The sequence below is a fragment of the Capra hircus genome, chromosome 21, assembly GCF_001704415.2.
Source record: "Capra hircus breed San Clemente chromosome 21, ASM170441v1, whole genome shotgun sequence".
Lineage (NCBI taxonomy): Eukaryota > Metazoa > Chordata > Mammalia > Artiodactyla > Bovidae > Capra > Capra hircus.
In genome coordinates this window covers 15,746,398-15,768,266 of record NC_030828.1, presented here as the reverse complement: position 1 = coordinate 15,768,266, position 21,869 = coordinate 15,746,398, and the positions used below count along the sequence as shown (strand labels likewise).

The 21,869-nt window shown below is 44.0% G+C and overlaps 1 protein-coding gene across 8 annotated transcripts in view; it reads right to left on the bottom strand.

The window, feature by feature from the left end:
- The window catches only part of AKAP13 (A-kinase anchoring protein 13), a 321,642-nt gene that overhangs the window by 62,796 nt on the left and 236,977 nt on the right, over positions 1-21,869 (bottom strand). For 5 of the 8 annotated variants that reach the window (XM_018066002.1, XM_018066004.1, XM_018066003.1 and 2 more), the window contains 5 exons: positions 18,089-18,459; positions 15,862-15,915; positions 12,512-12,577; positions 10,497-10,689; positions 7,507-7,615 (listed from right to left, as the gene is read on the bottom strand). In XM_018066002.1, the coding sequence (XP_017921491.1) occupies positions 7,507-7,615; positions 10,497-10,689; positions 12,512-12,577; positions 15,862-15,915; positions 18,089-18,459 (793 nt within the window). The remainder of the gene's footprint in view (positions 1-7,506; positions 7,616-10,496; positions 10,690-12,511; positions 12,578-15,861; positions 15,916-18,088; positions 18,460-21,869) is intronic. The other 3 variants (XM_018066007.1, XM_018066009.1, XM_018066006.1) reach the window with 2 other exon arrangements.

Sequence of the window (21,869 nt, the reverse complement as noted above, 5' to 3'; positions counted from 1 at the left end):
ATTTAGCTTTATATAGCAAGTATTTTCTCCATTAAAAGCAGCAATCCTGGAATTGTCTAGAAATCTCATACAACTGAAAAGAGTAATTTTCATGGGGGTCAGCATTCATTTCCTGAGTTTACTAAAACTAATACTAAATTAGGTTATTATTAAGTAATGTATAATAATCTGAACCTACAGTACAGTGAAAGGATTGAAAACTAAAAGTTCCAAAGGAACTTCTTCCAACCAATTAATTCATGTGGTTTAATCTCAAAGAAAGATATTCTTAAACGGTCTGGGGTAGTTCCCTGGTGGCCTAGAGGTTAGGATTCGAGCTTTCACTCCCATGGCCCGGGTTCAGTACCCGGCTGGAGAACTGAGATCCCACAAGCCATGCAGCATAGCACCCCCGCCCCACCCACAAACAAAAAACGGACAAAGATGGGGGGAGAAAAAGGTGAGAAGAAAGAAGTCTGACAGTGACTTTTAAATGTCACAGATGGACATCTAGGTATCTGTCCTATGAGACAAAAAAGGGGAACAATGACAGTGAAATTCACATGACTGAATGGAGCGTTTTGAGAAGTCAGTACGCAGCGTTATAAAAGGCACAAGGTGGGATGGGAGCCCCTTATGCCTTTGCAGGTATCTCTGTTCTGAGACGGTGTCTCGGGCCTTGGAACTGGGTCACTGGATCAGGCAACATTGGTGGTGTACAAGACAAAAACTTTACTCGTTTATCCAAATTCATTTTCAAAGCTAAGCATGAAGGCGAATGATTCAGCAGTGGTGACATGCAAGAGGATAAAAGCCCCCCAGTCTCTTAGTAGGAAGCCTACGGCATTTTCAGCGTTGGTCAGGCCCTGGAGAGCAGCCACTGGACCCCAAAGTTGCTTACTTACTATGCAACTCCTCCTCATCACTGGAGTAAGAAGAGTCAAGAGAAAAGAGAGTTTTAGACTTAAGGAGGAGAGGTGAGATGCTGACGGAGAGCGAGATCCGCCGTGCCGGCCGCATCTGCTGCTGGGCTGAGGAACAGGTTAACAGAAGACATTAGCGCCTGCGGATCACACCAGAACAAAGACCCACGGTGCCGAGAACCATGCCACTGGCCTGAAGGATGCCAGGGGAGGTTGTCTGGGCCTCGAGGCACCAACTATTCACACGTCCACCTTTCTTTCTCAATATGCAGAAAGGTAATGCGGCTTAAGAAAATACCTCCAACAAAGACATGTACTTGTTAGATTATGAAAACAGGAAGTGCGCTACTTTTCACAGCCATCATTTACAGCTGGAGTTCCCCCCACCCCCCACCCGGTTTAAGGTAAGCAAACGCCTTGCATGGTGGTGTTCCTCGGGATTCGTTATCAGCTCGCTTCCCGCCCACCCCAAACCTCCTCACTCACTGTTGCTTCTTCAGGTACAGTCTGCAGGTGACACAGTGATGATTCAAAGCTTTCTATTTTCAAGTCTGGTCTGTCCTTTGAATTCAAGCCTCATTCATCTCACTGCCTACCTGTGGGCAGACATCCCACAGCAGCTCAAACTCTACAAGCACATACGTCAACTCAGCCCCTTCCTCCAGACTTGTTCCTCCTCGTTTACTCTCTCCTTTGGTGAGTGGTACCTAGCATCTAACTCATCATACAGGACAGAAACCTGGACGCTACCCTTGAATCCTTTTATCGCCTCTCACTCAGCCCTTTTAATTCTGTCTTCTAGAATCCTCTGAACATCAACTTCCTCTCTACTGCCACTGGTTTGCACCTGCTTTGGGCCAGCATCTGCTCTCATGAGAGTGCTGCAAGAGCCTTCTACTCACCTACCAGCCTCTTCTTCCCAACATGGTCTTCAGTGAGGCCTCTCTGCAGTGTCAGAATCAATCAGTTGATTTAACAAAAACCACTTCATTGCCCTCAGACAAGAAGCCCAGAGTCCTCAGTCTAGCTTTCCACCTGCTAACAAACCCAGTGATTCCCTCTTGGTCTTGACTTTGGTATCACTTCTCCCCAGGGCTTCCCTGGTGGCTCAGACGGTAAAGAATCCGCCTGCATTGCGGGAGACCTGGGTTCGATCCCTGGGTTGGGAAGATCCCCTGGAGGAGGGCATGGCAACCCACTCCAGTATTCTTGCCTGGAGAATCCCCATGGACAGAGGAGCCTGCTGGGCAACAGTCCAAAGGGTCGCAAAGAGTCGGACATGACTGAAGCGACTTAGCACAGTACCCAGTTAGGCTTCTCTGACCCCTCGAGTAGGGGCTTCTGAGCACCCAATGTTTCTTTCAACTGCCACATGTACCATCATCTGCTACCCTCAACTGTTCTCATGCCCTTGAGCTGAAGTGTGGGGAGAAAAGGAATCGTATCTGAAGGTCATGCCTCTCTTTTCACTGTCTCGCCTGGTGCCTGGCAAAGGACAGGTAACTCTGACTAATTTAACAAATGAATGAATGAATTTCCTTCTGTCAGGCTTTCCGTAAGGTCAACAGCCTAAATAAAACGAAAGAAAAAACCCTGTACCTACTCAGCACAACAGACACTCCATACCCCAGGTAAATGCCGAGCAATGGCAGACCAAAGGGTGCAGCCACAGCGCCTAACAGAGTGCAAAGAACGCCACAAATTCACGTGCATCGGCTCTGTCAGCAGTGGCAGTCCAGTGCAAAACGAAGATACCATTTTAATGTGTGTTCTACAGTATTCCCAAATGTGAAGCATATATATAAGAAATGAAAATAAGCTCTCTTAATTACCCAAATCTCAGAGAATCCCCTTCTTCTGTCACACAATCATGGATCATAAAGAAAAACCTACTTGTAAGAATAAGGAGTATCTCCAACATGTATGGAAAGAATATGTTCTGCTAATACAGGGATTCAGTTTTAAAATGCACTCAAATTTAATGACCATGAATATATTCCAGCCTCATACTTTAATCAAAGGCCAATACCAAAAGTCAATCTGGGGATTTCCCTGGTGGTCCCTTGCAATGAAGGGACACAGGTTTGACCCCTGGTTGGGAAACAAAGATCACACCTTCTGAGGGAGCTTTTAAGCCTACACACCACAACAAAAGACCCTGCTTGCTATCTGAGACCTCACACAGTCATAAACACAAATTTTTTAAAAAGTCAATTAGCTTGACCGAATTTCTGTTCTGATGAATTTGTCAAGTATTATCTTCTCCAAATAGAACTACCCTAAGAAAGTAAATGTATTCCAATAATGTCTCCTCCCACCGTCCAGTTAAGAGAGAGAGAGACTAAGCACAGAAAGCAGAGATAAAATACCGTCACTGGCGCCGCTGCCCAGCTGCCCAGAGGCCCACTCTGATCTTTGGTCATGTGGGTCACTTCGTGTTGAAGATCTGGTACATTTTATACATCAAATGCCACAGTTTGGTTCTTAAGACTCACTCAGCTTTCATGGTCAATTACAAGCGAGCGTTACTGTCCAAGCATGCCCAGGAACTTGGCCAATTCACCCACCCTGAGTGAAGGTCTGAGAACGATCCCAAGGACAAGTGCCACCTGGGGACATTGTTCTCTGTGACAATAAGCCTTGCGAAATGAAGGGCAAAATGAATCCTCCATAAGAAGCCCAGGAGGTTTCACGGTGCAATGGGTATCATTCTCCCACTGACATGCTTAGCAGTGCACGCACGTGTGCATGCTAAGTCGCTTCAGCTGTGCCTGACTTTCCAGCGATGGACTGTAGCCCCCCAGGCTCCTTTGTCCATGGGATTCTCAAGAATACTGGAGTGGGTTGCCATGCCCTCCTCCAAGGGATCTGCCCAACCCAGGGATCGAACCCCAATCAACCCCAGAGTTTATTGTCTGTAAGCATCTTCTGGGTGCAAGCAGTAACAAGTTTAAAAATACAGACTTGTGAAGGGATTGTCTGTAATAACGGGCTTATTCTGCGTATGCAAACATAAAGTTTATTCTTAAGTTCTAATGATAAAGCATCAGAGTCTCCTGGCAAGCTGGGAGTCTACACTCAACCCTAGGCGGCAAACACATTTCCTGGAGCGGCTTCTCTGAGGGCAGTGTCCCGCCAGTTTGGGAATAATGCCGAATCTGTCTGTCTTTCTAATCTGGCCAGTGACCCAGTGACAGTCCAGGCAACAGTTTAGTGGACGTTTGCAGAAAAGCTCAAATGGTAACAGCTGGGAAAGGCTGTGGGAAAAGTTGCTAACTTCCTTCAAGGGGGAATCTAGAACACAAGTAAAAGCTGGGGAGTAGTGAGAGAGTGCTGAGTTTAGGAAGTATTACTATATTGTACTCAGACAAGCAGGTCTGCTTGTAAGACACAGCCAGTTAAAGACAAGAGAGAGATCATGTTCCAGGTCTTCACCACTGCTTAGACCCTGGTCAGAGAAAAACGGACCCCTACACTGCTGGATGATGAACACATTCATTCCACAGTGACAACAAATGCTCCCCACAAGCCAGGAAACATGCTAGTGCGAATGTAAAAGAAATACACATTTAAGCCCTACCCCATTATTAGCCCTGCCGAATAGTTCAAGGACTCAAGGTCACACAGCCACTAAGTAAGCTTACCATAAAATACCTGAAGGGTTCCACACACTTTAGGCTTTAAAACCACAGGGTAGGTTTTAATTCTGATACTTCCAACAGGGAAGACCATGACCAAAGGTGAATCATGCAGGGTATTTAAGAGATCTGGAGTGAAGATTTGCATGTGTGGCAGAAACCAAGAACCATCCAGTTACCCTGAGGCTTAGAGGCATAGCATGCAAGAAAGAAGTTTCATTAGTCTTCTGTTAAACAGCCAGAATTTTTATATCTGCCAAAAAAAAATTATGTTTCCAGAGCAGAATAAAAAAAAAGAAAAAGTCGGGAAATTAATTCAATTGTACATGAGGAGGGACTTAAGAGAAATACTGTCATTAAGAGCAGATAAGCCCTCCAATTATAGCCTGTGCTCACTTAGGGAAGTAGTTAGGGCCAGTTCATCATTCAAATCTACATGAAATGTACATTACAAATCAGAATGAGTGGCCTCCACTTTGATGAAAGGGCTGAACTCTCTCACTCCAAGCTCTATCCATGACGGCCACCAGCCACAGAGCTTGGAGCTCAGTCCCCCTCAGGGAGGGACAGCAACCGGCCACGGAGCTCAGACCCCTCTGGGAGGGACGGCCACCGGCCATGGAGCTCAGTCGCCCTCGGGGAGGGACGGCCACCAGCCATGGAGCTCAGTCCCCCTCGGGGAGGGACGGCCACCGGCCACGGAGCTCGGTCCCCTCCGGGAGGGACGGGCACCGGCCGCGGAGCTCGGTCCCCTCGGGGAGGGACGGCCACCGGCCGCGGAGCTCGGTCCCCTCGGGGAGGGACGGCCACCGGCCGCGGAGCTCGGTCCCCCTCGGGGAGGGACGGCCACCAGCCAATGAGCTCAGTCCCCTCTGGGAGGGACGGCCACCGGCCACGGAGCTCAGTCCCCCTCGGGGAGGGATGGCCACCGGCCACGGAGCTCAGTCCCCCTTGGGGAGGGATGGCCACCGGCCACGGAGCTCAGTCCCCTCTGGGAGGGATGGCCACCGGCCATGAAGCTCAGTCCCCCTCAGGGAGGGATGGCCACCGGCCACGGACCTCAGTCCCCCTCGGGGAGGGATGGCCACTGGCCATGGAGCTCAGTCCCCTCTGGGAGGGATGGCCACCGGCCACGGAGCTCAGTCCCCCTCGGGGAGGGATGGCCACCGGCCACGGAGCTCAGTCCCCTCTGGGAGGGATGGCCACCGGCCATGAAGCTCAGTCCCCTCGGGGAGGGATGGCCACTGGCCATGAAGCTCAGTCCCCCTCGGGGAGGGATGGCCACCGGCCACGGAGCTCAGTCCCCCTCGGGGAGCTCAGCTGCCTGGTCCCCACAATAAGATGAGCCAGAGTTCCTGGCGCTCAAGGACTGTGCTTCCTGGGGAGTAGCCGCACCATTCAGAGGGTCTGGCTAGCAACTGAAAGCACAGTCAAAAACCATTTTGCTTTTTGGAGGAAAAATAAGAAGAGTCTGTGTGTCACCAAACACTGGCCACCTTCTGTTGGTTCTGGGTAGCTGCTGCTATAGAGACGCAGACCCTCCCCCAGGCCCCGGGAGGAGGGACGCGGAGCTGAACGGCCTTACTGACTGTCGGGTTATCCATTTCTAGTACTCCGGGTTCAAAGCCACTATAAACTGTTCAGTTATAATAATGTCCCTTCTATACCAGCAGAACCACTCACCCAAAGCCAAGTCAAAAGCAAACCAAACCAAGATCCAAACAAGAGCAGGAGCAACGACTTCAGTCACAACTCTGTGAGTCTGTGCCTATTATCTTGGCAAATAAGTCACTATTAGGTACCTCTATTTCCAACAGGCTAGGTTGACAGCTGAACCACCAATCATATTAAAATGAGAATGAAGTTAACACAATCATCCATTTATGCCTTAACGCCACTGTGGACATTAAAAAGATGAGGCCTCTAGTAAATTGAGACAGAACATCCCATTAACACAGGGCAGCTACTTCCGTCCTCACTCTTTTAAGATGAGTTCTATATCAGCAGATGGTGAAGAAACAGCAGGAGGGTTTTACACCCTTTATTTCAGGTTCCTGAATACATGATCTCTCAGCAAAGAAGGTAATATACCATACTCTGATGAGAATTTTAATCTTCGTATCAAGATCCCATACTGCAACTACTCATGAAAAACAAAAAATCTATTTTGAAAATTAAAAAAAAAGTGAGGCTTCCCAAAGACACCTGTCTGTGGCAAACATCTGGATCCAATTCAAGTATATTTTTGAGCATCTCTGATTTGCAAACACTCTGGGCCTGTGGATGCCAGACGTCTACGTAACTTTCATAGCTCACTGATCTTGAATCTGTATACAGTTTCAGTAATCACTTTTGGCTGTAATCCTTTTGACATTTGCTTAACTAAAAACATATCTCAGTCTCTCTCTGTCCTTCATGAGCTTGACATTTTTGAAAAGCTCAGGGAATTAGTATTGGATAATATTTGGGTATCTGTACTATGGTAATACAAGACAGTGTCTCTGACATAAGAGCATTACATGTGTAGCTTACTTTCCTGTGTTTCAGAAAAATCTTTAAGGAAAGTGATAAAGCCAGGGAAGGGAGCAAGATGGATAAAACAAGTGTTAAAATAACACTCTGGAGGCTCCAGGTGAAGACTATGTGGTGAGTATTAGTGCTGTTTTTTGAAACTATTTTAAAAACCAGAAATTATTTCAAAATAGAGTTTTAAAAAATAATATCTGTCAGGTTTAGGCCCAAGAATACAATGAATTTAATGTGCTAAGGAGATTTTTATGTAGTAAAAGGAGGAAGGTTTCCAAACTGAATTCTGTGTCGCCTTTTCTATAAATGATCAGTCAGTCATTCATTCAGCGGAAGTCAGGCACATGCTCTAAGGCAATGTCACAGGGTCTTAAAGCGAAAAAAATAAATGAAAGGGAAAATGTTCTGAATATATTTAATGAAAAAAGTAGCATACTCACTGTCCAACCCAGGATGGCTGATTGTCAGTAATGAGACGGATTTTGTCAGTGGAGAAGAAACGGCTGATGTACAGTAATTAAATCCCTGTTGTTTAGATCTGTGACACGTCTGTGAGGGAAATAAAGGTAAAAGAGTTCTCAGTTCATGCCCTTGTATTTCTAGGTTAGTACAAAACTTGACATTCTGACCCAGCAGAAGGAAATAAGGCAGTACACAGAGGAAAAGACCACAAGCCTTGTAGGCCACAAAACAGGTGCTCAACTTCAAAGAAGCAATCGAGCTTTTCTGAGCCTCAGTGTTCTTATCTGTAAAATGGGAACAATTAGAGTATCTGCCGCTACGGTCATTTCGTATCCTTCCTAAGAAGGACGCCTAAGGACGTCTCAAACTTCGTAAGCACTTAATACATGTCTACTAAATGCACTGCTGCTGCTGCTGCTAAGTCGCTTCAGTTGCGTCCAACTCTGTGCGACCCCATAGACAGCAGCCCGCCAGGCTCCGCCGTCCCTGGGATTCTCCAGGCAAGAACACTGGAGTGGGTTGCCATTTCCTTCTCCGATGCATGAAAGTGAAAAGTGAAAGTAAAGTCGCTCAGTTGTGTCGGACCCTCAGCGACCCCATGGACTGTAGCCCACCGGGCTCCTCCGTCCATGGGACTTTCCAGGCAAGAGTACTGGAGTGGGGTGCCATCACCTTCTCCAACTAAATGCAGTCAGATAAAAATAACTTCACTGGAAATATCAGACTATGTATACACTGCCTGCCCTTTGAATATTTAAATACCATGTACACATACAGTAGGATACCAATAATATCATTCTGATATTAAAGAGTTAGAAACAGAGATACAAATAGAAAAGGTTTTAAGATCACAAGCAAAGTAGGCTCTGCATCTGGATAGAAACCTAAATCGTTTTCACTTCCTCTTCTGAGATTAAACTGCTTATATGCAAGCATGTGGGTAACTGCAACTCCCTTGGTGAATTCACAGCTACTTCAGTGTATAATCGGACCCACTGCAGAAGATCCTGCAACAAAACCCGTTTCTGGTGATGGTGGGACTCCTCTTGTTTTGCTTGGAGAGAGGCCATCCTAATTGCTAACTAATTTTAATTATCATCCCTTCCCTTCCTAGCAGTCTGAAATTGGTATGTACTGAAAGGGAAGCAATGAAAATCCGTTACTAGGGTGAATTTGACTCAGTTACACCAAAGACGTCTCATTATTTAGAGCTTGTTCCATGGGTAACCATGGAGTCTGAGGCAAACAGTTGCTATGTTTCAAATACAACTGTGAGGTCTGAAAAATGACGTCAGTTGAAAGGCAGAGACCTTCAGCAGGAAGCTGGCTGCTGGCGACTTGTGCACATCAGGGATACAAGCGGCTCATATACCCACTCTGAGATTGCACACGAGATGGAAGACTCTGGTGAACAGAGCCCTGGGCAGGCTGAGCACACCAGGTGCTACAGGGTCAACACTTCATCTCGACAGACTCAGAAAGGCCACTTATACTGACACCACTCACTGAAAGAGAGGGCCATCACTCAGACTCCTAGGAACGTCAGTTCAGGAGAAGGTTATCACATAAACATGAGTAAGAAAACGGAAATGCTCTCATTTCCTCATCAAACGTCATCTACTTCAAAGTAACAGGGAGACTAAAAGCCCGCCATTCTGAGTTTAATACTGTTCAGCTAAGAGCCAGTTATGGAGCCTCAGGCAAGTCACTTAAATGGGCTTGACTTGCTCACACACAAAGGCTTAAGCAGAATTTGAGGGGATTTACTGGCTCTAAGTAAACTCAAGTTTTGGTATTTTACCTGGTCCTACAAGTGATTTCCAAAGGACTCTGTACGCATAAGATGCAACATGTTTTTCAAATGTACTTGTCAGAGATGCTGTCTGTAGTCACCAAATTTATTGTTTCCTATTTTTCCCTCTTTTTCTGTTACTGTTGGGCTGAATAAATAGACACCATCTACTTCAATAACTATATTCTCCATATTCTTGTTATTTTTCTTAACTTCCAAGAAGCCACAAAGAGGGGACAAAAGCAGGCAAAATTCCTTTAGGCCTTCAATTTCATGTCCTTTGGACCTTCACATGACTGTAAGTGATACATTCATCACTAAATCACCTAGTGCTAGACTTGAAATATTTGGTCACTTCATTGCTACGTAGCAGGATGTAATAAAAAACCAGATTTCTACACAAAACCTTGGTCATTGATTCGAAGGACAGATTGTTTAAATTTTTGTTTGTTTAGTTTGAAACGATGCCTTATACTTCCACCTAAAATGAAAGCCACCTACTCAGAGACTGGCATTTTAACTTTTTTGTTTTATTAGAAAAAAATTCACTTGGAAGTGTATCCCAGAATACTCTCAGAGGTTCATCCAGGTGTTAGTTTTAAAATTAATACCTTCTTAATTTTAAAAGTTTGCTTTGCTGAAATATTTAGATCTATGCAGATTAATGGTATTCTTTAATTAACACTGGGCTTCCCCGATAGCTCAGTTGGTAAACAATCTGCCTGCAATGCAGGAGACCCTGGTTCAATTCCTCGGTCAGGAAGATGTTCTGGAGAAGGGACAGGCTACCCACTCCAGTATTCTTGGGCTTCCCTTGTGGCTCAGCTGGCAAAGAATCCACCTGCAATGCAGGAGATCTGGGTTTGATCCCTGGGTTGGGAAGATACCTGGAGAAGGGAAAGGCTACCAACTCCAGTATTCTGGCCTGGAGAATTCCATGGACTGTAGAGTCCATGGGATCGCAAAGAGTTGGACACGACTGAGCAACTTTCACTTTAAAGTACATTAAATGCTAAAAACTGCTGTTTGCAACACTGAGTATATGCGTAATTATAGCTACTAACCTTATGTGAACATAAGTCTCACATTCTTTGTTCCTAATATGAGGATATATTTAGGGAAACGAAACGAATCTTTTCCCCCAAAATTAGCAACATACACCTCTTTCAGCCTTACCTGCTGATTAAACATTCTGTGCTCCCTCTGGCCTGACTCAAGATCCTCTTCTGAAAGCGACACCAGAGAGTCACCCCTTTCCTGGCCACCAAAAGGGTGCCTGAGTTCTTTGGTGTTTGAAGAGTTTCCTTCTAGAGATGAGGACGGCTTGTTTCCAATACCAGCTCCTCCTGTCAAGCCTTCTAGACTGAAACTGAACACAAGACACCAGAGTTAATTCATTCTGAGACTCAGAAAGGAAGGAGGATACAAAGCCCCTGCTTTTGCGTCTCCCTTGCTTGTAACTTTCTGTCACCCGGCAAAACTGTCTGCAAGGGCCTGGCCAAATCAGTGCCCCCTACGCTTCCCCCTAGATCTTGGTTGGCTGAGAAATATACTGCACTTGGTTTGTTTTTTTTAAAAAACCTCATTCAATTTACTCAAATGCTGAACTACTTCAAGTCATCTTCTCAGACATTTTTCAACATACCATATGGATAAACTGTATTATCTATAGATCTTTAATTTGTTTTTTTTTTTAACCCTTGATCTGATGTGATCAATTTTTGCCAGACTCTGAAGCCTGCCAATGCCAAATAATTAAATGGCACAGAGAAAATATGAACATTAAGTTACCTTCTGGAGGAAAATAGGGAAGATACAGACTTGCCCTTGCGGCCGTCAAGTGGACCTTTGTAACTTCACATTTGACTACAATCCAGGTAACATTTGTAACTTCACCTTCCATGACAGTCTAGGTGACCTTTTTAACTTCACAGGCACGCGTCCACCCCAGAAACCCCACATCACATAGGCGCGTTACCATCTGTGCACACCTGCGCCAAAAGCACCGCTCTGGCAGGTTTCCTGAGAATTGTTAGTTGCAGACAAGCACATGGGACACCATAAAGGGCAAAAGTTGAAAAGTTACTGTGTCTAAGAGAGGTTTAATATCTTCTTCCTTGATACTGACAAGGTGGGAGAAAAAAGCAAACTTAAGGTTTTGTATGGAAAATGGGATCCCTGGAATAAAGACTGTGGTTTGCAGAGTGAAAAGCATTTTTTGTGAGGAGGAGGCTATGGAGAAAGGTTGGCCAGCTTTCACCCTTGGGGATGCTAGCCAGAATAAATCACGTGTGTTACCACTGGATCACAGAATGCAGGGGAGAGCGCCATGCCCTCAGTTACAAGCATGTGGAGTTGTGTTTGAAGGCATAATGAAGCTCTTTCGTTACCTCTGCTCAAAGTTAACTGCTACAGAAAAAGTTCATGTATGCCGATCTAGAAGGGCTTCTATTTGCCCTTTTTCCTATGAATCACTTATTATGAACTGAAACCATATGCCTCTATAAATTAAACAATGGATTTTATTCTGATTTCAATATGACGACAGAAATCATGACTAACTCCAAGTAAATGTCTCTGCTAAACTCATTTTCAATAGCCAGGGTAAGAAGACAGACTAATTGAAGAAGAAATTTAGTTTTCTGTTATGAATTATTTCTAAAGCCTGAGAAAGCCAGATCCTATGGTTACCACAACATTTAATCCTGAAAGTGATTAAATCTGGCTGCTTAGCTGAGAGAAGAATATGTAATGATGAGCAATCTGTGAGCTTAGAATCTAAAGAGATGACTGGATTTGGAAGTGTAATTAAGAAATGAGTGCATCTTAGTAGCTGCCTTGTTTTTGTTATTGCTTTCCTCAGGATGTGCTAATTCCTAGGAGCTGGGAATTGGGAAGGACGAAAACAAAGAGAGAAGTGGTCTACCGCAGCATGGAGACAAGCCTGTGCAGAAAACACCCGAATCTATAGCCACTTGAGACAGGCAGAATGCATCGGGGAACACCATCCGGCTCCGAGGCTGCACCCCTTGAACTGGATAGGATGCCCACAGCAGAGGCAACGCGACACCGAGCTCACAAAGCAGGCCGCCATACGCATTCCAGCCGCACACAGCCAGTCCAAAGCCGAAAGCTCGGTGCTGCGCTTCAGGATCCCCCCTTTGGTGGCTGCACACATAACAATACTATACCTTCTGTAATTAAAATCAGCACTCAGGGCAGCAGAATATTGCACACCAGAGGGACACCAGCTCATACTGGGGATGACATCAAAGGCAGAAACAGAAATGGAAGAGGGAACAGGGATGGGGTTATTGGGTTTAGAAAGAAGGGACACAGTTAGAGACAGATGGATTTTCTGATCAGTAAAAAATTAGGAATGTAACACTGATTTAGAATTTAGAAAACAGCTAGAACAAAACACACAGTTCTTCTATTGATGTCCATCTACACAATGTGTTAGAAATGACTACATGAACTCTTTACAGGTTAACAAGTTCAGTGTTGGAAACCCCAGAATTCCTCCTAGTAAATCCTGAACAGAGCACCCACACTCCCTGTGGCTTCCTGGCTGGGCACGCTCACAGCAGTGTTTCAACCCCACTACTGGGGACACTCTCTCTATGCCGCCCACCACTCCTCCACCCATTTAGGCTTGGATGCTAAACATAAAGCATATAACAACACAACAAAAAATCCACTTGATCATCTCCTGACCACAGCATCTCTAATCCTTCATTAAAAGGAATGACGACAAATTGCACTGGGGTAGGCTCACTGAGTCAGGTTTTCTTTTCTCCCCGTGTTTCCATTAAGGATGAATCTAAGCCAGAAAATTCATATATCTTTCATAATGATACCCAACATCAACATCCACCTTCAAACCCTATTCACCAGGCTTGGATGCTAAAGATAAAGCATATAACAATGGTCCTATTTCGCTGTATTTTAATGATAATGAAGGGATGTCTTTCCTTGAAAGAGAATTTTATAGTATTGACCAAAGAGTCCCATAATTTTAGGTATGTATCCATTTGGTCATCTATTTCCTTGACTATCTCAGCACTTATATTTATTCTCATGGAGTAGGAACAGAAAATCTGGGGTTGGAAATGATAAGTGAACATGAGCAGACAAAAAATAACCAACTCAGAGTATCAGGTACTCTGTAAAAAGAGCTGCATCCATAGGTCAGGATTTTTGATTAATAAAAGCTATTATTTTAAAAAAAATACACACTGCTACTATTTTAGCCTTAAAGTTCTAAGTGACATGCTTTTGTTTTTGGAAGGGAGATAACAATAAAACTAATCTGCTCCCTGAACCTTCAATGGGAAGATCTGCAGACATCAAAAAAAAAACCAACAAACAAAAAGGAAAGCTAAAAAAAAACCACAAACAAAAAACCCAAAAAACAAAAACCACCTTGTCTTGAATACATACAGCGGATAACTTTGTGCTGACAAGTGGAAGGTTTAGATAGACAAAAAAAAAAAAAAAAAAAAAAAAAAAACGAGGAAAATGATGGAAGAATAAATATGAGCTAACCCTATGGATCTTCTAAAAGTAAATCTTTAAAATAATACCATTAAAAATAAATTAAAAGGTAACATATTTTAAATCAGATTATATTAATAGTGCAAAGCTCACAAGTACAAAAGCAGAGAGTGGAAGTACACAGCTGAGACATGTCTCTACAAGTCTGCTAAGCAAGACCAGACTAACTCACGGAAGCAAGCCCTGATACAGTTTACAAACACCCATGAGCTTCACAAGTCTGTTCTTTGAAAAGTATTAATTTTATACCTCTAAGCTGTTAGTAAAAAGGCATATTATGTCTACATGGCCAATTTACTAAAAATAGAATGCAGAAAAAAGTAGAAAGTGAATATACATGCCAATTTATCATTCATTAAAAATTAAACGATATCTTTCTATGGATTTTAAACATCCCTTTACTATCAGAAAATGATAATGATGTGAGAGACTGGGATGAAATTTAGGATAAAGAGGATGAACAACAGGGAGACAGAAGGAGCATCAGAAAAACCTAAGGATCCAGTGAGGAAGCTGCAGATAGTCCTAGGGTCGCAGAAACTCCTTTCACAACAGTAAGAGTATTTTTCAGAGCATCCTAATTTCCTCAATTCCTCAGCTGGGGGAGTAACATTTCATGGTTCTTTAGCTTTCGGATTTAGATAGTTCCAGATTTAAAAAAAAGTATCCTGATGCACTACCTTTTAATACTTGCTGAAATGTTTCCATTTTAGTAGCTAAGGCTTAACACAAAATTTAAAATCGGAACTCCTGTTCTTCATACAGAAATACGACAAAGGATGAAGCTGTCACTGAAGTGGCTGTGACGGCCGTGTCCACATGGTAACCTGGGCTGCATCCAGCAACGGGTCGTCTTTCAGGGTTATCCAGGGCATGTTTTTAATAAGCCCATATCAAAGAGTTTAAAGAAGAGTCAGACAAATAAATCTCTAAAGCTTTTAGATACTTCTACTGAAAAAGGCCTTTAATAACTTGTTCTCCTGGAGACAAACGTAACCAGGCTTATGATTATCTGAGATTCATGACAACACTGTGCCTGAGCTCAACTGTGTGCCTAAAATCTGAAATTAAAGGAAACACCCACTTAAAAAGACCAGGTAGGCAACAAAGATCATTATCTGCCCACTTCCTAAAAAGACAGCCTCAGCTAATAATTTAAAATCTCTCTTTACAAGTATCTCCTAATATGAGACAGTAACCATAATCAAACCATCGTTTTCAGATTTCTAAATTTTTTTCCGAAAATGGGAAAAGTCACACATGACTCCTGCACAGGAAATGCACTGATAAAACAAAAACTTAGCATTTGAAAAAATTAAAGCAAGTCAGTACTTTTCGACGAAAAGTGACTTTTCAGCTGATAAATCACTGCAATTTTTAGCTTCAAAATTTTATGTGACCAAAAATCAGTATGGGACTGAAAGACTGAGAGGAGCCCTGAGAAATCAGGGCCACATCCACAGTGCACGGGAGACTCCCAAGTGGCTGAGGAAGAAAGGCTTTCATCACGTTATTGAAGAATGCTCTGAAAATAGTTTAGGGCCTGGTACACACATGAGCACACTTCTATTTTTGGTTCTTCCTCTCCCCCTTTTCTTGGGAAAGAAAGAAAAAGTACTCTCTAGGGTCCATTACCTATGCACAACAGACACTTCCTAGACTCCTCCTTAGATAAAGTTGGGGAGACCCTACCCTATTATCAAAGTGATCTGGATACCAAAAAAAAAAAAAAAAAACAAGATGGAAAAAAATATTTTAACTTTTTTTTTTAAATAAAAGCAGAACAGGAAAAAACTTCATAAGAAACCATTTCATACAGGATGGACATCAGCAGTTAATAAGTACCTGTATTTTATTTGTCTGAAGCAGACAGGACTTATCTAAGATTAGACTGTTTAATTGTGGATGAAGCAGAATGTGACGCTTGTTAGTAAAATAAGCTCAGAGGCAAACAGTTAGTCCATCAAGTTAGTGAGCTCTGTACCTTCTCCTATGAATGGGAGGCCTCCTGACAACATCCCCAAGAACTCGCATTGAACTGAAAATGAACGGTGGAAGAGGTCAGTGTCCAGGTCAAACAAAATGGATACAAACGCGTGAAACACACAAACATCACACTAGGAAGAGACAATCACCAAAGAGAAATGGTTTGGGAGTAAGGGAATGAAAGAATGTGGAATAAGGAAAACATCATCGCCAAAAAGGCCTGATAATTTCTGAGACGGGCTACTTTAACTCCTTGGAGCATGGAGGGAACAGTCAGGTGACCAGGAGTGAGGTTTATTAAGTTATAAAAGCAAAAGGACTTTTAATAAACGCCATCCAAGAATAACTTTAACAGGATTTTCTTTAAAATTCAGGTAATTCTCGATGCAGGTAACACTGTAAAAATCAGTTAAACTGATGAAAATGACCCCTAACTCTCATTCCATTGTCTCCAGAGGTATCAGACAGTGGTGCCAGGCAATTCTGAATGATAACTGCAATAGGAGAGTCCATGATATTACATAGGCTGAAAATACAAGCGATTTAGTGATAGGGTTCTAACTGTAGCTCTGCCCTAAAATCACCGTGTAATCTTGGGCAAATCTTTTCATCTGAGCCTCAATTTCCTCACTGGAGCGACATGATGCACACAGTCACATCTAGCTTGGAAATAAAGTCAAGCCAAAGGGATCCATCGTGGCTTATAAAGGAAAACAGATTCCATATAAAAGGAATCCTCCTCTCCCAATGCTGTTGTCATCTAGGACACGCGTATCCCGTCAAGCAGATTCTCTTGCCTCAGGAAGGGAATTCTGTCTGGAGGGATCATTTCCCCATCCTTATTTTCCCATATGAATGCTTAAGAAAAAAGAAAGAAATTACAGCTTGAACAAAGTTGGGAAGGAGAGCTTTTACAAATTGCTAGGATTTCAAATACATAATAATTGCCCATCAGATAGAGCAACTGCTTATGTTATTTTTAAGGTTTGCACCCTGAACTGTATTCCAGAATAAAATGGAGTTGTAGAAAGACTGCCTGACCAGGAGACTGGAAACCTGGATTCCACTGACACTGGGTAAATGGTTTAAACTACCTACGCAGTCTCACCGGCAAAAACGGGGATAATCCCACCTGACTCATGAAGAGGATGGGAAAATTACATGAGACAACCTGATATTAAAGGACTCTGAAAAGGGTAGCAAATCAGGAGGGCGTAAGGTACTATATGAAGGTAGGTCTTCATTCACCTCGGGGCCTCCAGAACCTAGGAACGCCTGCTCTGCTTAATACATGTTAGCCGAATAAAAAAATACATGAGTGAATGACTGTAATCAGATTACATGTACTTACAGCTATGAAATCTGAGCCACAATATTAGGAGGTCAAGGAATTTTTAAAAAGCAAAAAAGCCAGTAACCACTCCAGGTGAACTGTTGATATCAGTGTTTTACCACAACTGTCAGCCTCCTCGCCTGGCTGTTTGTCCTCATTTAGAAGGCAGCCTTGGAGTAGGCACACTTTTACACAGAGTAGGCATCATGGCACCTGCTCTTCAAACTTAAACTCATCTAGGCAGCCAATGGTTAGAAACCAAACCCTTATTTCCACATAGCCTGCTTGGCAAACTGAAAGGGTGACACTGAGTGCCACAACAGACCCCCAGGCTGAACGACATGTGGAAAGACAGTACCAATTCAATAATGATTGTGACCTCTTTAACAGTTAAGTGCTGGTAATGCAGACTTTATCAAAACTTTCTACACTAGAAACAGATGGCAAATCCTATGAAGCACTGTGAAAAAACTTGTGTTGAGACTGTAAGATTTCAAGTTTATTTCTTAATTCAAAATTGACAGGAAATTATTCCCTTCAAATTTTCTAACCTCTCAATTTTATGACAAATCTGGCCTAAACAAACGTTACACCAGTGTTTACTCACTATGTGACTTATATATCTCATTGTAATCTTTACTCTTACAAATACTCTGAAAGGCAGGTGTTTTACAGATGAGAGAATTAAAGCTCAGAAGGGTCAGGTAACTTGCCCAAGGTTATCCACGTAGTAAGTTTCAGAGCTGGAGTTGGCACACAGATTTTCCTGATTCCTATAGGAAAGCCTGTATTCTTTCTTCTATACCATGGTGTCTCCTGAAAACTTTCACTAACGGTAACACCAAATCAAAAGCAAGCAGACACAGACGAGACGAACAGCCCGCCGCCTCACCTCCGGTGGTTCATTTCTGCGTCGCTGGCTGCGTTCTTCCCGGGACCCCAGCTGTGCCTCCGGAAAGGGGACAGAGAGCGCATGGAGCTCCGCAGGACAGAGCAGCTCGAGGGCACCTCGGTGATGCTGTCCATCTCCTCCTCCTCCATCTCACCCGAGCCAGCAGGCTCGCTCTCGCTCTCTCGACCCTCAGCTCCCACCCCATGGCTGAAGAAGCCGTTGAGACACTGCGGGTCTCTGGACCTGTTCAAGCTGGAAATCCGGGGGAGGGACACATCACTGCCGTGAGACGAGTGCCGGCCCAGGGACGCCGTGTCATCGGTGGAGGAGCTGGATCCAGTGGTGTCGCAGGCCAACTGCTCCTCCTCGGGCTGCAGCGGAGAGAAAGCACGCATGGTCGGAAACGGCAGGACTGAGAGGCCTCGGCTGCTCTCCACCGAGTCAGTGCCTCTACAGGGAGCAGGACAGGCAACATCACAGCGGGCTGCAAACAGCTTTCTTTCTTAAAGCACAATCACAGATGGACTCAGCCTCCAGTGAAGGTACGGTCCAGGTCCATCCTCTTTCTACCTTTTTACTAGAGGTGCAAAATGGGAAATATATTGTCTTCCCTTCCTTGCAGAGGAAAAGCTCTAATTCCGGCCAGTTACTTTCAGTCAATACTATCAACTGTAATGAAGGGAACCTATGTCTCTGAGGTTTCTGATGTATGAAAACTCTAAATTCATACCATGTAAAGGTAAATTTTTTTTTTACAAGCCCTAACTAAAAACAAGGTAGTGTGCTTGGCTACAACAGTGATATACTGAAGTTTATATTCAAAGAGCAAGTCTATTTTCAGTGGCATTTTCAAAAATGCAGAACAGCTTATGATCCCACCTAAAGTCTGCCACAAATGTCCAAATTCTGGGCCACAAATACCTAAATGCAAGAAATTTATCCCCCTTTTTTTCCTTCAACTGAGTACTGGCTGAGTTTTATCAAGCCAAACTGTACCTAAAATAATGAGTCCTCTGCAGTCTTTGATAAAGTGATGGTGCTCTTTCCCTGGCCAACTTCTAGAGCCTACCAGGAATTGTGTCACTCTGATCCAGCAGACCGACAGTCTCTACCTTCTGAAAAGCACCAGAACACATCATGTGATGGGTGAGGGAAAGATGAGCATTGTGGCATCCAAAAAATAGAAGATAAGTAAGTGTCTGAAAGATGCACGCTCACCCTCTCAGCTACACAGGAGGGCACTGTACTGTCTTCACATCTTTCTTGTGCATTCTTATGGGACAGGGAGCAGGAAACAGAAACAGACATTGTGATTCCCCCCTGCCCCCTTCTTCACAGTATTTCCCTAATTTAGGAGTAAAGAAACTTACAGTTCTTCAAAACAGATTTTAAAAATTATAGCAACTCATGAGCCCTTTCGGAGAAGGCGATGGCATCCCACTCCAGTACTCTTGCCTGGAAAATCCCATGGACGGAAAAGCCTGGTAGGCTGCAGTCCATGGGGTCGCAAAGAGTCGGACACAACTGAGCGACCTCACTTTCACTTTTCACTTTCCTGCACTGGAGAAGGAAATGGCAACCCACTCCAGTGTTCTTGCCTGGAGAATCCCAGGGACGGGGGAGCCTGGTGGGCTGCCATCTAGGGGGTCGCACAGAGTCGGACACGACTGAAGCGACTTAGCAGCAGCAGCAAGAGCCCTTTTCGTCTTGAAAGAGAAAATCACTCCTATACTAAAGAGGCTGACTCCTTAAAGTCTTAATGAAACACTTCAAAAGCACTCTCTACCTTCTCAAAGTAATCTTTAAACCCTTGGGGCTGAATCTCACCAGCTCATAGGAGGTTTTTCTTTCTACTCTCTAGAATCCAGCTTCCCAGCTTAACTGTTCTTTAAACAATCAGTGAGGGATGAGACTGAGGGAGATGCGAGGGGTTGGAGAGTCAGGACTCTGAGGCCCAGACCGTCTCCTGGGCTCCCCCAAGTACAGCAGAGGCAAGATCTGAATGCAAGCTGATTTCAGCTTTTAAAAATGCCCTGTTCTATTATTATCTTCATCACTTAAAAAACGAAAACAAAAAGACCCTGTAAGAAATAAGATCTCAGAGTCTGTATCAGAAATCCTCAGTGTTCCTTTTACTGGGCCACACTGGGCCATAATATTTTTATTTTATAGTAAAATAAAACTATACTGAGTAGATTCTAAAATAGGGTAAGTTTTGGTTTAAAATAAAATTGTCGATGACTCCTTTCAAGTTAGTGAGGAGTGATCTGGGCAACCTACAGTTTCTATTCCTGGGGCCACTCTCCATCAAGAGGAAGAATATAAATGGTCGTGAACAGCAACTTCAGAAGACACTTTTAGGATGTCTTAGCTTTTTCACTGGACTGGGTTGAATAGTGTCCTCCTCAAATTCACATCCTTCTCAGAATGTGACCTTATTTGGTTGGGTCTTTGCAAATGTTGTTCGTTAAGATGAGGTCATACTTCACATGAGAATATTTCCTGAATCCCAGAGGAGTAGGATCCTTGTAAGAAGAGAGAGCAGCCCCTCGGGTACATGGCTTTTAGGACCCCCTGCCTCCAGAACTGTGGAAGGACAGTTTTATACTGTTTCAAGCCACCAAATGTGTGGGAACTGGTTACAGCGGCCCTAGGAAACTACAGCTGCCTAACCCAGGGAAGGAGAAGAGATGCTAAAACGTAGACACAGGAAGGAAGGGGTGGATGGAGTCACGTATGCGCATGGCCACCTACTCCCGCATCCTTGCCTGGAGAATCCCACGCACAGAGCAGACGGGTGGGCTCCAGTCCACGGGGCCACACAGAGTCAGACACGACTGAGAGGCTAACACACACGCGTGCAGGGAAGCAAGCTTAACGGGGAAACGAAGACCACGTCTGTGCCTGAGGCTGACACACGAATCCGTCCTCTCTCGGGCTTTCAGAACTGCTTTTCCTCCTGCATATAGCAGGATGGAACACACACAGAAACTATCACCTCTACCATAAGCTTCTCTTTCCTTGGGGTTAATAAAATTATGAATATCTGCAAGTGGTGATCAGGCTAGAAAAACCCACTAGGTGTTGGAGAGAACGCCCTCCGGGCACAGAAAGGTGTGAGGGCGGCGGCTCTTTCCAACACTGGCCTTCCGGCTTCAAGGGCAGGGCTGAGCCGACAGACTGACCCAATCACACTTAGGTTTTATTTAATCTAAGGCCAAATAAATTAGGGAAAATGAAATTACAAACTAATTACATAAATAAAAGTTAACGTAGAAGTCTAAAATATGGCACCCCACTCCAGTACTCTTGCCTGGAAAATCCCATGGACAGAGGAGCCTGGTAGGCTGCAGTCCATTGGATCGCTGAGGGTCAGACATGACTGAACATGGAGAAGGAAATGGCAACCCACTCCAGTGTTCTTGCCTGGAAAATCCCAGGGATGGGGGAGCCTGGTGGGCTGCCATCTATGGGGTCGCACAGAGTCGGACACGACTGAAGCGACTTAGCAGCAGCAGCAGCAGAAGTCTAAAATGAATGATGTTTATATGATGTTTATAAAAAGCTTAAGAGAATCTATTTCTTAAATATATGTGCAGTATAACTATTACATAAAATTGAATGGTAATTATGTACTAGATACTCATCACCATGAGGCTTTTACTAAGAGATTAAGATGTATGATTTTTGTTAATCCTCACAACTGTTTGATTTAGTAGCTATTCTTATTTGCATCTGATGAGAAACCTGAAGCTTAGTGAGGTTACATAATAAACTCAAG